The sequence below is a fragment of the Zootoca vivipara genome, chromosome 12 (genome assembly GCF_963506605.1).
Source record: "Zootoca vivipara chromosome 12, rZooViv1.1, whole genome shotgun sequence".
In the NCBI taxonomy this organism is placed as follows: Eukaryota; Metazoa; Chordata; class Lepidosauria; order Squamata; family Lacertidae; genus Zootoca; species Zootoca vivipara.
The window spans coordinates 5,704,199-5,721,150 of NC_083287.1; the positions used below are offsets into that span (position 1 = coordinate 5,704,199).

General features: G+C 42.9%; 1 protein-coding gene across 2 annotated transcripts in view; it reads left to right on the forward strand.

Annotated features, from left to right (window-relative positions):
* The window catches only part of VPS41 (VPS41 subunit of HOPS complex), a 118,859-nt gene that overhangs the window by 57,015 nt on the left and 44,892 nt on the right, over positions 1 to 16,952 (forward strand). For both annotated transcript variants that reach the window (XM_060280561.1, XM_060280562.1), the window contains 3 exons: positions 10,910 to 11,029; positions 13,411 to 13,557; positions 14,708 to 14,774. In XM_060280561.1, the coding sequence (XP_060136544.1) occupies positions 10,910 to 11,029; positions 13,411 to 13,557; positions 14,708 to 14,774 (334 nt within the window). The remainder of the gene's footprint in view (positions 1 to 10,909; positions 11,030 to 13,410; positions 13,558 to 14,707; positions 14,775 to 16,952) is intronic.

The window sequence follows — 16,952 nt, forward strand, 5'->3', positions numbered from 1 at the left end:
AGCTGCCACATTTTCCAACCTGCCAGCTTAAATGAATCCGGAACTTAGAGAGTACAAACGCACCAATATTGCCTAGAGGTTTAAAAATTCCAAAAGAAAATGAAAAGATATATAACTTTCCAGATAAACTGTTGAACACTACCCATACTTCTAAATAGTTTAAACTTATGGGTTAAACCCGAATATGGTGTCATAAAAAATATTGGTAAAACTTGACAGAAGAAAATGATTAATGAAGATGATGCATCTATAGGTTGTTGCTAGGAAAATGAAATTTTGTTGATGACTTTTCATTGTCAATTTTCAATTAATATACTACTCATTGCCCCTGTTAATTATAATGCCGAAGATAATACATTAATTGGAGAGGTGTTCTGTGGTTAATTGGAGTTGATGTCTTTCATCCCTTCACTGGCTTTGGAATCTTTGTTTTTGAAGAACATGTATTTGCCGCTGATCTTGGGACTCTGAAATAAGTAATTGCCAGCGTGTGGTGGTCGTTGGCATTTTCTGACTAAATATTAGAATTTATAAAGGGGCGGGAAAGAGCTAAAGTTCTTTCTGATCCAACTCATCCAGATAGATAGACTCCTCCACAGTGGCTGAAATTCCTGCACTTTTAATCTATATTTATCTGCCTCTTTGGCCAAAAGAAGTAGAAATCTTGGGTAGCAAGTAAGCTGGGTCAAGACAAAAATAGTCTGAAAATTCAGCTGCTGTTATTTCAAGTGTAATGATAGAATTTGTATGTTTGCTGTAAAATCTGTCTTGGATTTATTTTATTTTTAATTGCCCTGATTTTTAGTGCCAGCAAATCCGGTTTATCTTTGCTTTGTGAGTAAGTAGGTGACCTTTACCTCTGAACTCCACAATATGTGCTTCATAATAACTGGTTGGATCACTCTGACAAATTATTAAATTGTCAGGATGCTGTTTGCAGCACAGTCCATTTTTAGAAACAGGGTAGTCAGCTGTTTGGCGTTGCGTTGCGAGATGAAGAGTACCAGACAAGAAAGGCAGATTGCTTTGTAAGCTGTAAAATGTCAGTCAGTAAATACTGAGAGGTCCCATTTAAGTGAAGTAAGAGTAAATACCAAGGCAATCTCTGTCCAGGTATTGGTCGATTTGCCTTAAACCGTTGTACGCCTTTATTGCCTCAGTAGCTTCTAGCTTGAAATTGCTGTCTAAAATGGGTGACCATTAGAATGTTTACATGACTCACTATCCATGTGTATTTACAACAGAAAAGCCAGTGGTGCAAAAAACCCTTGTTGCCCCCACCAATATAAAAACTGAACCTAGCAAGTGGTACCAAAGCTGAACACTTACCTTCCAAGTTCCGGACTGCAGAATCTGGGACCGGCAGCCATTTTACACCGAAAGTTGCGTCAATGTAACTTCCGGTGTTGCTTTGCCTTTCTATGGGCACCCAAAATGGCCGCCGCCGGCTTCAAAAGTCGCTTGTACGCATGTCAGGAAGTGTGCCAACGCAACTTCCGGTGTCGCTTCGCCCATCTATGGGCACCAAAATGGCCGCCGCCAACACCGGAAGTCACATCTATGCACTTCCGGACATGCGTACAAGCGACTTTTGAAGCTGGCGGCGGCCATTTTTGGTGCCCATAGAAGGGCAAATCGAAAAGAAAAAAAATGGCCGCCGGCAGGAGAAAATAATGGAGAAAAACGGGAGACAAGGTGATACGGGGGACCACCGGGAAAAGGTAAGATAAAAGGGGTTTTCCCGGGGAAAATGGGAGACTTGGCAGCTATGGCTGAACAGGAAACTGGTATCTCCTCCTTCCATACGCCCTGCTTCTTCTTATCCCTCAGTTGCTCCCTCCCTCTTGGTACCTCTGTCTTATAATTTGAACCAGAGACCAGAGCATCTTTACTTGCCAGGAGCTCTGAAATATATGAAGTATTGTGGGTGGGATAATAGCCATTGAGAACTGGATCCCGCCACCCAATAGCACATCTGTCTCTCCAAGCAGGCTCCTAACATTTTTGCAAGAAGAGAATCATGTGATAGGTCAGGGAAGGCTGGAGGGGGGGGCGGGAGTCCTCAATTAACCATAGCTTCCCATTGCATTTGAACTGGAAAACGATGCTTAATGACTTCCAAGCGAGGCAGGATCTGGAAGCCAGCTTAAACTATGGCTTTCCATCCTGGCTTGCTTGGGAACCATTAACTATAATTTCCCGATTCAGCTATAACAGGGAGCTGTGCTTAAGCGCAGCCTCCTGGCTTGTCTCTCCGTTCTCCCAAAAAAAGATGCTCGTGATCAGTTTATTTAATAGGGATTTGATAGTTTGAATGCTGTCATTTGCCACCTTGGAATGAACTGGGCTTTTAAAGCGTTTTCTAAAATGTAACAATTCTGCTCATTTTAGTTCGAAGAGAAGAAAACGATCAATTTAAATTTCATCCCATTGATGTTGTTTCCAAAATTGAACTTCTAATTTAGATGACTGAAGGATTCCTCTAAGCCCTCTGGAGACAGGGATTACATGTAATTAGCACTAGTGTTAATTGTTTGACAAGCTCCATTAGATCGAAACACCACCCGTACTCTGATTCACTGCTGCTCTGTACAAAAGAGACTGTCAGCCTGATCCTAAACATAATGCTCGTGTTCAGCTGTCCAGGTTTCTCTGAGTGTAACTGAAATTTGCTTTGCAAGCTCTGCCTTGCCGTGGTCATTCTTGGACTAAGCAGCAAGTAGATCTAAGGGGAAGAGCGTTTTCTTAGTGAGGAAGCGTTAATAAAAGAGGTGACACCACATGCCTACCTGCCCCCTCTTTTTCCATCCCTGAAGTGAGAAATACTTCCCCCGTTGGTACTGTCCCCTGAAACTTCCTCCCGATTATGACAGAGTAATTGTGGGGATGGGGGAGAGCATCCTAGACTTAGTGCCCTCTGTTGTCTTCAAGCTCATTCCGGAGCAAAAACTTTCTTCTATACACAATTTAAGAGACAATTAGCGCTGATAGTGACAAGCTTGTGTTGTTTTATCTCATTGCAAAATCCATCTAATTGGCTTCTAAGGAACACCAGCGTTCCCTGTAGACAGACAGACAGGAACTTTCTTTGCATTAGCCACTAGCCTAAGAATAAGATAAAATATACTGGGGGTTCAGTTAAATATTTAGCTATACAAAGTACGTTTGCATCAATACAGATGTCAGAATTGATACATGATCCCTATAGGCTATGCAAGACTCTTCGGCACAATGGGTCAGTGCATCTGGCTGTTAACCAGAAGGTTGCTGGTTGGCGCCCACCTAGGGATGGCTGTGGGCTGGATTCATGCATTTCAGGGGGCTGGACTACAGCTCTACAAGTCTGTGATTTTATGATTCTAAGTCCTCTCATGCATCAGAACTCGCTCCCTCTCCTCCCCATGGATGCCCCCCATGGCCCCCTAAACCTCTTCTAGGAATTCCACTTAATCCTGCCCACTGTTGCTAAACCATTGCTTTAAAAGGTAAAGGTAAAGGGACCCCTGACCATTAGGTCCAGTCGTGACCGACTCTGGGGTTGCGCGCTCATCTCGCATTATTGGCCGAGGGAGCCGGAGTATAGCTTCCGGGTCATGTGGCCAGCATGACAAAGCCACTTCTGGCAAACCAGAGCAGCACATGGAAACGCCGTTTACCTTCCCGCTGTAGCGGTTCCTATTTATCTACTTGCATTTTGACGTGCTTTCGAACTGCTAGGTTGGCAGGAGCTGGGACCGAGCAACGGGAGCTCACCCCGTCACAGGGATTCGAACTGCCGACCTTCTTGATCAGCAAGCCCTAGGCTCAGTGGTTTAACCACAGCGCCACCTGGGTCCCTGCTTTATGAAGCCCCAAATTAAGATGCTCCAAGGATAACAGTAGAATGAAAGTGTCCACACTTCCCGGTGCGAGCGATAGAAAAAGGTGATAAAACATAGCATTGCCTGTGCTGCTGCTGTCCGTATTTACTTGTTTCACATTATCCTGGCTATGTAATGATCTGCTATACATACGGCAGCGGACGGGACTCGCAGCTTAAGTGCAGCTGTATTGTAACAAAGCATTAGAGAGATTTACCAGCAGAAAACAGATAGGCGAATGAAGCGTATTGCCGAGGAAGTGATTTTGCAACAGCTGCTATTGAAATATAAGCACTGAGAATGCTGACTGCTGGGATGTGGATTTATGGGAAATAAAGCCCTAAAATACTTTCTCCAGCCAAGAAGAGGGGGAAGCAACCCTTTCTTGAAAACAGCTTTTCCTCCCTCTGTACTTAGCTCTCATTGAGTTTCAATTGCTCTCGGTATAGTGGTAATGACAATTCGATACTGTAGGCGAGTTGAAGATTAGCTAAATAAATTAACCAACTTCTACTTCTCGTTCTTGCTGTTAATTACCCGCCCTTCACCCCAAGGTCTCAGGCTTAAACAATTAGAACAAAATGTTTAAAAGAATTTAAAATAATTCACAACCACAGAAATAAGGGTTGCCCCCCCTCCCCTAAAAATATACATTTCAGGTGCAAAATGCCAGGGTAAAGAGAGGTGTCTTCAGCATTCTCCAAAGGCTGTGCAATGGAAGTGATACCCAGCTCTATCTCTCTGTTCCATCTGAATCAAGAGTGGTAGTTGAGGTGTCAGACCAGTGCTTGGAGGTGGTGATGGACTGGAAGTGGGCCAGTAAATGGAAGAGACAGAGTCCCAAGTTCTCATGTCCAGGAGGTGGAGAGACAGCCTGTCCTGTATGGTCTTGCCCTCCCCTGGAAGGAACAGGTTTGCAGTTTGGCGATTCTCCTAGATTCAGTGCCGCCATTGGAGGCTCAGGTGACGTCCATGGAGAGGAGTGTTCTTTCCAGCTATAGCTGATTCACCAGCTATAACCCCTTTTGGACGGAAACAACTTGACCGCTGTGCTCCATGCTCTGGTAGCTTCCAGGCTGAAGTACCGCAGTGCGCTCTATGCGGCGCTGCCCTTAAAGATGACTTAGAAACTTCAAGTGGTCCAAAATGCAGCAGCCAGATTACTGCCTGGCATTCTGTTGAGATCTCACCTAGCCTGTCTTTTAGAACAGCTGCGCTGGCTGCCGGTTTAATTCCAGGCCCAATTCAAGGCGCTCGTGTTAAAGTGTTTAAATGACTCAGGCTGGAATTAATAGCTGAAAGACCACCTCCTTCCCTACAAACCCCATTGTGTGTTAAGATTGGCGGGTTGGGGGCGCGGTCCTCTTACTTCTTCCATCAAGGTAAGACGCATGAGAAGGTGGCCTGGGAAAAGGCATTATCTGTGGCAGCCCTTAAGCTGTGGAACGCCATGGAGCTGCGTCTGGCATCTTCAGTAGTTGCTGTGTGACCAGTTGCTCTGTAGAGTCTCCCCTCCTGCCCCGAAATTCTTGATTGACAGCATGCGGCCCACAGGCTTCAAGTATCCATGATGCACTGATGGTGTTGCGTCAGTGGTGGGCAATCCTTGGCCTGTTGCCAGAATCAGCTGGGGCTGATTAAGAGCAGCATCTAGAGCAGGCATCCCCAAACTGTGGCCCTCCAGATGTTTTGGCCTACAACTCCCATGATCCCTAACTAACAGGACCAGTGATCAGGGAAGGTGGGAATTGTAGTCCAAAACATCTGAAGTTTGAGGATGCCTGATCTAGAGGGTCACCAGTTGACCTGAGATCCAGACATTCTGGCATAGAAGTGGGTCAGATTCTGCTGTGAAGCTGCTTTCCCCTGCCAGTGCATTGTTGGTTGAAGAGCCTGTGGGCCTATGATGTATCTTAACAGCTATATATCCATGTTAGTTGCTGAATGAAGAGGTTACTGCCATTTTTTCTTCTTAAGTTTCCATCAGCCAACCTCAATTTGGTAGCTTAATTTCAGTTCATTAGGGGTAAAAGAATTTACCATGGTCCCTTCAGTTTTATGAATCTCTTAAATCGTTGCCTGATGTGCATGCTGATGGCAGCTGCCCCGAGATAAAACTAATTTCCTAATTAAAATACCGGTAAATGTCTAAGTAAATTGTATACAAGCTCTTACAATGCAAGTCAGTTTTTTTAATTTCCACTGGTTTCGTAGAGAATCAGACTGTTAATACTACTACTGAGTAAGGAAAACTATTCCTATTGACATTTGTGCTTTAATAATGAAGACAGTATAAACAAACAGAACTTTACAAATATTAATATTTGTGTTTTTGGATGACTACTTGCCCCTTTGGCAGAACTTTGAATTTAAATTAGTTTGAAGTAACTCAAGTACAAACATTGGATCTATTTTCATTTAGTATTTTATTTTAGTTGTTTGTCATTATTATGTTATGCAAAACAGGGGCATTTGATATTCTGAAACTGGGTCCATGTCTGGAATTTGTTTTGAATTTCATAAGGCATTTGAATTTGTATATGTTATGGTTTAAAGAGTGAAATGCAACTTTCAGATCTGCCCCTCAGAATGTGTTTAAATTATTGAGAAGTTAAAATGCTTTAAAATCCTCTGTTCATTCCACAATAAATTTGTGGTTCTCTAGTAATTTTACCCGAAGTAAATAAGTATTTTTGATGAGGGAGTTGACCAGATATCCCAGGAAAGATTAATATACCTATTTATTTATTTATTTATTTATTTATATTTATTAAATTTGTGTACCGACCATAGCTGCCAAGTACCCCGTTTTCCCCGGAAAACCCCCGATTTTACTTACCTTTTCCCAGTGGTCCCCCGTATCACTTCATCTCCCGTTTTTTCTCCATTATTTTCTCCTGCCGGCGGCCATTTTTTTCCTTTCTGATTTGCCCTTCTATGGGCACCAAAAATGGCCGCCGCCGGCTTCAAAAGTCGCATCTACGCATGTCCGAAAGTGAATAGACGCGACTTCCGGTGCTGGCGGCGGCCATTTTTGGTGCCCATAGATGGGCAGAGCAACACCGGAAGTTGCATCGACGCACTTCCTGACATGCATAGAAGCGACTTTCGAAGCCGGCGGCGGCCATTTTTGGTGCCCATAGAAGGGCAAAACGACACCGGAAGTTACGTTGACGCAACTTCCGGTGTCACACGGCTGCCGGTCCTGGATTCTGCAGTCCGGGACTTGGAAGGTAAGGTACCGACTTGCATCCAGCTATCTCATGGCAGCTCACAGCATAAAGATATAAAATAAAAAAACTCAAAATATAGGTGAATCTAAAACTCCGAAACAAGCCCACTTTTTTCTCCACATTGCTCATAGGCTCCATTAGATGAAGTGAAAAGTGTAAGTGTATAGTGCCTGCTACAAGTGCCTTTGTAGGTTGTTGACTTAAAGAGCACTTTGCTTATTCCATTCCATTTTAAAATAAAATTGAAATTGGGCATAGTGTTGCCATCAATCTGAAAAGTCTAATAAATTCTTCATAATACTAGTGCTTGACTCTCTTACAAAGTTTAAGCATATTGAGATAAACACCTCTTTTTAAGGGGGGGGGGGACTTCATTCTATTTCCTTCCTACTGCACTAGCGGATGCAGCTGTAGAAAGTTTGATGGAGGCAGTGCTGCCCCCGGGGGTAGGCAGTCCCAAAGTGGGACATGGGGGGTGGAACTGGCTTGGCCATGGATCTGATCTGCTGAATTCCAAGGGAATGGGCGGGGGGGCTGTTTTGGGTCCTTCTGCTGCACCAACATGTAGCTGGCACAGCAAAAAAGACAAAACCAAAAAACCTGCCTTTTGTTCAGACCAGGCAAATCTGCAACCAGTTAGGGTTGCTCTTCCCAATCACAAGAGATAATTAATAATTTCTCAGCATATGGATTATCAGTGACTGACCTAAGACTACACACAGTACTTACTCTCAAGCAAGTTCAAGGCTGCTTATAGATAATATTTAAACACACATGCACTCATGGGTATGTTTAGCCTGGAGAAGAGAAGGTTAAGGGGTGATATCATAGCCATGTTCAAATATATGAAAGGATGTCATAAAGAGGAGGGAGAAAGGTTGTTTTCTGCTGCTCCAGAGAAGCGGACACGGAGCAATGGATTCAAACTACAAGAAAGAAGATTCCACCTAAACATTAGAAAGAACTTCCTGACAGTAAGAGCTGTTCGGCAGTGGAATTTGCTACCAAGGAGTGTGGTGGAGTCTCCTTCTTTGGAGGTCTTTAAGCAGAGGCTTGACAGGCATATGTCAAGAATGCCTTGATGGTGTTTCCTGCTTGGCAGGGGCTTGGACTGGATGGCCCTTGTGGTCTCTTCCAACTCTATGATTCTATGATTCACTGATATTAGACATCCCCATTAGAAGGATTAGAGATATTACAAAGAAAAATAGAAACGCTCTATACCTTAGCTTCTGCTACTATGGAAATAGCACATCACGCGAAAGAAATCATCAGTTCTGCTGGTGCATAAATGATCTGGTTTCCTAATTCCCTGCCCTATCCAGTCCACGATCTGTTTAATCAAATGCATTGATTTAAGCTGAAATCCTATTATCAGAGGCCAGTTGTGGGATCATGGGGTGTTGTCCAGAGAGGGCGGTTGCCGGTGGGTTAGCGCTTGTACTACTGGAGCTCTCCTCCCCACCCATGGGTCCCTGTGATAAGCTTCATGGGTTTACGCCACCAGTTGTTTGCTGTAGGCAGGGAAAAGTGTGTTTTGGGTTGTATCGGGATAGCCAATGATCCACAGGATCCTTGGCCCCCCTCATTCCTCTGCCATCGCTCCCCAGAAGGACCCTTTAGCTACCCTAGTCCTAGAGCAATGAGAAGGGAAAGTGAAATATATAATTGCCAACAACAGAAAAAAGTAGGGAAAAGTTGTCTCCTGCCCTCACTGAAGCAAAGGGCTTAGGAAGCTGAGGTTAACCTGCCACAGAATTTCTCCACCACCACCGGACAATTGCTGTGTTAGTTTCAGTGGAGTGAATTTAGCTCTGCTGAAGTCAATGGGATTCAGCTAGTTTTTATTACTGGCGCTCCAAAACTGTGATGTAATTTGGAATGCGAGGCTTCTGTTTTCCGTGGCAGGTGGTTGTTGCCGTTTCCACCAAGTTTCCTCAGTTTTATTTGCAGTGACCAATCCTGACGTTTGTTTCTGAACTGCTTCAGCTGAAATCTCTGTCCTTTGGTACCATCTTGTGGCTGTATATATAATAGTCACTCTGTATCCATCTCAGCCAAAAAGTCCTTTTAAGCAGTTGAGTAATAGCTGTTTTATATAAAATTTCTTTATGTCTCTTCCCCCCCCCAAAAAAGGACTGACATACAGTGGAAGGTGGTTACACAAACAAGGTGTAATAGATACCCCAGGAACCTATATCTTGCTTTCCCCTACTGTTTCCTTTCTTGCAGCCTGACAACAACTTTTTTAAGTTTTGAGGATAAAAAAGAAGTCTGGCTTTTTTTGTAGAGCAGTGATATCGCCATCCTTTATGAGTATGAGGACCCTTTCTAACCTTTTGTTGTTGTTGTTGCAGACTTCTACATGCTGACTGTTGTAGTTTTAGGCTCTGTTAAGAGGTTTTTTTGTCTTCTCCCTCTGACTTCTCATCTTTGTCCCACCACCACTGCCTAGGCCAGGCATCCCCAAACTTCGGCCCTCCAGATGTTTTGGACTACAATTCCCATCATCCCTGACCACTGGTCCTGTTAGCTGGATCATGGGAGTTGTAGGCCAAAACATCTGGAGGGCCACAGTTTGGGGATGCCTGGCCTAGGCTCTGAGCCTTCTTCCCTTGTGATTTCCCCAGCTCTTTCCTCCCACCATTCCTCTGTTTCCAACCAGTCTGCAACAATAAAGTGTGCATCGCTAGACGAGGAGCATGACTTTCAAAGCTCGGCAGACTCCAGCCAAGGATCTGTGCTCCACAGCTTGTAAATCGCTGCTGTAGAGAAAAGCCTTTTTTACGAAGCAGGGACTTGATATGAATAACCCATTGCTAGGGCGCCCAATTTGCACTTTTCTCTCCCATAAAAAGGAAGGGGAAAGAAGACCATGTGAGCTGGGAACCTGCACAATCAGGTATCAGTAGTGGAACGCAAGCATTATACGTGAGGCTTATAATGTGTCGAGGAGAGAGGGTGCATTGGTTGTCTACTCTGTGAAGAGGTGAGAATAACCAGGACTCTTTGGGTTGATTCCAATGGGGGCTTTAGACCAGCAGAAAGTACTTCTGGTCACGCAAGGTGAGACACCTGATTTTGGGTGAGTTCCCACTGCCTTCTGCAGGTGGTTGCCGATACCCAACAGAAAGCTGCTCCTGATGTACCTGTAAGTCAGGAGGGGCTAAACTGTGGCCCTCCTTATGCTTCTGGACCTAACTGCCATCCATCCCGGACCATTTGGCCGAGGCTGAAGCATTATGTGCCTCTTCCCCTTTCCTTCATGCTTGCAAGGAAGTCATTGGAAGCTGCCATTCAACCAACTGTGGTTTCTGGGTAAACAATGCTAAGTGTTAACACTGGTTTTTGAAACAAGTCAAACTTTCAGATCGTGGTTAATAATCCTGGATGGTTTGTATTAACTACAGTTTCTAGTTCATTGTAACAGGAAACCACAGCTGCTTGGAAATTGAAGTGAATGGTTCCAATCTTCTTGCAGCCATAGTGAAGGAAGATTGGGTAGGGTGGAGCACATCTGCACAAAACACTAAAGATGGCCTCCACATTATATGAGAAGCATGCCTGTGTTTTTAAAACTGTTATTCTACCACTTACTGTACACTGGAAAAGGTTTTGTTTGTTCTTCATACCAATTTTTGAGTAGGAGCTAACTTTGTTGTAAATTAGAAGCTTTTCTTTTTTTTGCTGTGTCTATTTTGTATTAAATTTCATATGAACGACTTGAGTAAAATGACAAAGGTTTTTTAAAAAAGATTCCTTTTGTACCTATCTTTTATCAAAAGCGCTGTAAATTCTCGTGACTCTTTTTCCTAGTTGTTTTTATATGAAAAGTCATGGATGAACAGATGGAAACCTTCAGTTTTACATGAAGGAGAGGGAAATATCAGAAATGTTAAATGGAGAGGAAACCTGATTGCTTGGGCCAATAATATGGTAGGTATTCCAGAGTTAGCTGTTTTCATTATGTGACTGGGTAAATTTCTAAATTGCCATTGCACTGGATGCCTTGATATGTTTTAATTTTCTCGATGTTCAATGTTTCAAAGTCTCTTTTATCTTCCTACTTCTTTTCCAAGGCCCACGTGGCCACAAGTTAACATTTCATGCATTAAGATAAACCGTATGTTTAATTACATCAAAAACAGGAGTCAGAAAATAGCAACCTAAAATGTAGCAAACACAAAGGTTACAAGGGAAGTGCTACCTTGAAATTGTTGCCCTCCGTTATCTACCCGAGCTCACAAGAATAGGTTTGGTCATAATCTTTAACCCATGTGTAAATAATATTGACAGAGGACATTCAAGAGATTAAATCACAAAGAACTGCAGAGTGAGCCCTGATTGAAGCCCTGTTCAGGCATTCAAAGAAGGGGTGTTTACACCAACCACTTTCCCAATATCTCCATCCTCGCCATGTCCACTCATGACATTCCCCCTTTGACAAGGGGGTTCTTTGGGAGCCCAACTGAACACACTCGGAATCCTCCCCACAACTACAAACCTAACAAAAGTAGTCATAAACAAGAAATGCAACGCATCAAAAAGCACACAGCCATAACGGAACAACTTCCACACAAATCATTATAACGCCTAAAAATAAAGACACAGAAATTGAATACCAACAACAGCAGCGGCAACAAAACCCCCTAAAGTTCCAATACCCTTCTGCCTCAACAACACCTTCTGCCTCAATGCTCAACATTTGAGGGTGGAGCCAGAGGAGATGGGAAGGTTTGGGGTGAAGCCGAGATGAATATACCTTCCTGTCACTGGCGCTGCCAACATGTCCTTCTCACTCATGTTGATTGTATGCCTAAAGATTGCTAGACCTACAACTACAGCTACTACTATACTAAGGTTACCAGATTTTTTTTCAATGAATCCAGGGACACTTTTCAACTTCAATGGATTTTGTATGGGGACTGATTTGTAAACGGGGATGTCTGGTAACCTTATACTGTACTGCATTTTCTTCACATTTGTACTCATAGCAGTTTAGCACTTTTAGACTTCTTCCGTCCCTGGCATTCTATAAAAAAATTTTTTTAGCTGGGTCCATTTCCCTGTAGGTATCCCTTAGCTTTCACTGAGTGCCAAGAGGCCTGTGAGAGAGAGAGGAACGAAAGAAGCTGCTTCTGCAAAACTACTCCCTCCCCCAAATTTCTTAAAGAAATGTGCCACTTCCGAATATCCCCCCCCCCATTCTGTCCCTAGGTGGAAGATAGCACCTCTTTCTTTTTTAAGCAAGACTGGAATGTAATACACAAAAGCCTAGAAATTTAAAAGACAAATACACAAATCAGGTTGGTTGTTAACCACATTCATTTTATTAAATCACAGGCAGTTCTTGAGTAAATGGGCTCAGTTTCAGATTAAAGTGTTCCTTCATTTCGTAAATATATAGATCTGTTGGGCCTTGTTGGTTCTGTGTGACGTGGTATTCTGCGTTCGTCTCAAGGGAGGCTGGTGTTCAGCTCTCACATCTAAACCCAGTAGATCCTTGAAGAATATAGGCTTTAGTTGTGTCATTTTGAGGAGAAGGTGCCACTGGCAGAGACGGTTGTAGGAACCAGAATAAGATTTCACCACGGTACAGTGGTACCTCTACTTACGAATTTAATGCGTTCCGAACGCACATTCGTAAGTAGAAAAAAAAATGTAAGTCGAATCCCATAGGAATGCATTGGGAGAAAAAATTTGTAAGTCGAAGCAACCCTATCTAAAAATTCGTAAGTAGAAAAAATCCTATCTAAACCGCATCCAAGATGGCGGACGGAGCTCCATTGGTAAGTAGAAACATTCGTAAGTAGAGGTACCACTGTATTTCCATAGCATAGCCATAGATAGTCAAGGGGAAAGTTGCCTTCTACAACAAGCACATGCATGAGATGCAAACAACTAATTTGTCATAATTTGTAAAAATAAATAAAAATTGAATGGGTCGCGGATAAATAATCCTCTAAATTTACTAAAGAAGTGTTACAGCACATTTGGCTCTTGGACAAAGATGTTTCTATGCATAGGCAAGTCCTGATAGCACAATGTGCCTGCAGAGATTTAAGTTGTCACTGCCTGCCTTGCTCATTCATGTCCTTTCAAGCAAAATGATAGTTTGCTGTGGCAGAGACAGACCAATACGGGCAGTTTCCTTCAGCTGGCTCTAGCTCTTTGTACACAATTGCCAGGATCCTTTTCTGCGCCTGCCAGCAGCCCTGTGCTGCCACCTTAGCATAACCTGTAATCTGATATTTCTGGACCATGGTTTGTGTATGTGGTGCCACACTGAATTCTCTTGCTGTGTGTTAAACTTGCAGGGCGTGAAGATACTCGACGTGATTGCTAAGCAAAGAATCACCAATGTGCCCCGAGACGATATAAACCTCCGTCCTGATATGTATCCCTGCAGCCTTTGCTGGAAAGATAATTTAACACTGATTATTGGCTGGGGAAATTCAGTAAAGGTACAATTACCTGTCTTTGTAATAAATGCTTGCTGCTATCACAGACAAACAGAGGATTATTTCTGAAAAGTGAAGGCGATAGGGGTGGGGGAGAAGAGAATTTGATTTGACTACTGTGTGGCGAACTCCTGCTGCCATAGAAATGTCATTGGGCTGACCTTCATAAGAAGGAATAATGACAAATGCCCAGTGGTCAGGCGTATTTCTCTGAGCTTGTGCAGTAGGCAAGGCAAGGCTGTGGGGGCTGATCCTCCTTTCTTTGTCTTCGAGAGATGCATTCTGAGAGCTGTTAAAAGAGAGTCGTGAAATTCATTCGCTCTGCTTAGTCCAGGCAGGAAGTACTTAACATGGGCATTTGGGCAACAATTTGTCATTAAAAAAAAAATAAAGCTTAAAAGTTCTGGAAGTGTTTTTATCATAACTCATTTGAAAAAGTAGACATTTTCCAAGAAAGTAAAGGGTTTATTAATATAAATGGGGTTGACATTTTGTTATTCATAATGTTAACGTGCAATTAGCAGCATGGAAAGTGGGTTTTTTTGGGGGGGGTAATTAATCTGTAGATAACGAAAGAGTTGTGGTGTCTTAAAGGCTGCCAAATTTTTGATGGCATCAGATTTCCTAGACAAGAATCTTCTCAGATGCATCTGATGAAGGAGAACAGTTGGTTTGTAGCCATCAGAGTGATCTAAAAGTTTGATTTGCTACAACAGCTTAATGTAACTCCTCATCTGGAATATGCGAAAGCACCAGTAAAATTACTGCTATGTTAGCAGTTCGAAGAAGCTCAAACTTTTCTAGAATTCCGTTCTCTCCTGAGATGTTTTCTTGCTTTATTTGTGCTCTTTCCTGATCTGTTTATTAAAATGCTATCTTGTAATCATCACGTTTGCAAGTTCTTGGGAGGCTTTGCCTATATATAGTTTGAATTAATTGTCTGAATTAATTTTAAGATGTATTTTAATTAATTGATGTCTGTTTTTATGCATATTGTGTTGTTTTTATGATGTTAGCTGCTCTGAGCCTTGGCTGGGGAGGGCAGAATACAAATTAAATTTATTTTATTATTATTATTATTATTATTATTAATGAACTCTATTTCCTAAGTTAACTAATCACAATTAACTAACATAATGATCTTATTTTACAGATATGCTCAGTGAAAGAGCGACATGCCAGTGAAATGCGAGATCTGCCAAGTCGTTATGTGGAAATAGGTATGAGTAGGACATGTTTGCCATTAATTTGCAAAAAAGCTTTTTGCAAATAGCTGCTAAAAATAATGCCATCTTTTTTGTTTCGTTTCAAATGTGAGCCTCATTTGCAGAAGCAGAATTCAGTGCATGCAACATTTCACTTGGAAATACTTTGTAGGGGTAGATTTAGGGCTGTGGTATTGCAAAGTATGGCAAATCACTTTATTGAAAAAAATTAACACCCGCCAAAAAAAAATTAGAGTAGCCTTAGGACAAAAGGAATATGACACTTTGGAATCTGTTTGGTCTTCTTTTGTTTGCTTCCTAAACATTCCTTCATTTCCTTTCACTGCCATCAGTGTTTACCCACCTATGGTGATTTTTTTGCTTTAACAGGAATAGTTTTGCCATCACTTCATCCAGGAAACAATACAATATTAAGATAGTATGTAATCCGCTAATGTAACTTTGTCATACTTACTTCCTTTTTTGTATGTATGTCCTCGGCTTTTGGGATTTATTTGTTCCTAAGGTGTGCCTGCTTTGGGTTGCGGGGGCGTGTTTTCTTTGTGGTTTTTGTTCATATATTTTAAAAAATAATTAAGTATAAACAAATAAATATCTTCTTGGTAAAGGTACTCCTGACCATTAGGTCCAGTCGTGGACGACTCTGGTGTTGCGACGCTCACCTCGCTCTATAGGCCGAGGGAGCCGGTGTTTGTCCACAGATAGCATGACTAAGCCGCTTCTGGTGAACCAGAGCAGCACATGGAAACTTCGTTTACCTTCCCGCCGGATCGGTACCTATTTATCTAATTGCACTTGACATGCTTTCGAACTGCTAGGTTGGGAGGAGCTGGGACTGAACAACGGGAGCTCACCCTGTTGCGGGGATTCGAACTACCGACCTTCTGATTGGCAAGCCCTAGGCTCTGTGGTTTAACCCACAGCGCCACCTGCATCCCTGTCTTCTTGGTAGGATCCCTCTAATAGGCAGAAAAACAAAAGAAAACCAAAAACCAGTAATCCTTCATGTAGTCTTCCTGATGAGTAAACAGTTGCAGTTGACTCAAGCATATGAGTGGATAACAGAGGCTGTTTAAACATATTCTTTAGATTTGCCAAGAGTACGAGGAAGGCGAGAGCGCCAGAGAAGAGCAATGTTGTCATAAATCTGCCCAGACACATATAGTAAGGGTGGAGTATTTGTGGAGACAGCTTCTTTATCTTCCGTCTTCCAGCACAGAGTCTCCCTTACATATTTGAGGATCAGTGCTTTATCTCACTTAGCTTCTAACAATCCGTTTGAGATTTCCCATTCTGGTTTCAGTTCACAGCACTTCGGCTCTGTTGAATGCTCTGAACATCACTCCTTTAAACAGGGGCTGGATGAGGCTGGGGGGAAGGTTGTCATTTATCCACGTTGTAACAGAGACTACAATGCCTTTTTTATATCATTTAGGGGCATCTTGCTTAACATTCTCATGTCGTACCAGAACATCTCCTCCTGATTCATAGTCGTCTAAGCTTTCACTTGAGGCAGTTCATGATATATGATAATCTTCTTAAACGATACCAGATACCCCCAGTGACCAGTTGCGATTTTGTTATTGTTCACAAAATGTAGCCTATCAAGTGCAGTGTGGACTGGCTCATATACAACATTTGCTTGCATGACTGGCCTTTCCAGGGGAGGAGTGTCTATGGTGCGCACCCCTCCCCACTCCCGTTTATTCAACTTTTTCATACCTTGTTTTGCATCACAACTGTAGCACTTCCTCTCCTCTCCTCTCTGTAAGGATGCACATAAAGGTACAAAATGTCTTTATGTAGGAACATGGGAAGCTGCCTTATTGTGAGTCAGTCCAACGGTCCCATCTAGCTCAGGATTAACTGGCAGAAGCCCTCCAGGGTTTCAGAAGAGGAATTTTTCCCAGCCCTGTCGGAAGATTCCTGTGGCTGAATCCAGGACCTTCTGCATGCAAAAGCAGCCGCTGTGCCACATAGCTTTGTCCCTTCCCTAGTTTTGTAGAGAGGCTACAAAAGTAGACAAATGATTTGGTCCAGAGCAGCCCTGTAGTTCAAGGGGTTTGCTGTTCTAGAGTAAGACCGATGGGTTCTTTTGTGCTGTTTACCTGGCCTCTTGGCATTGGGTATCTTGGCCAGTTAATGATAGGAGGAGGGGCACTGCGAGGGCCT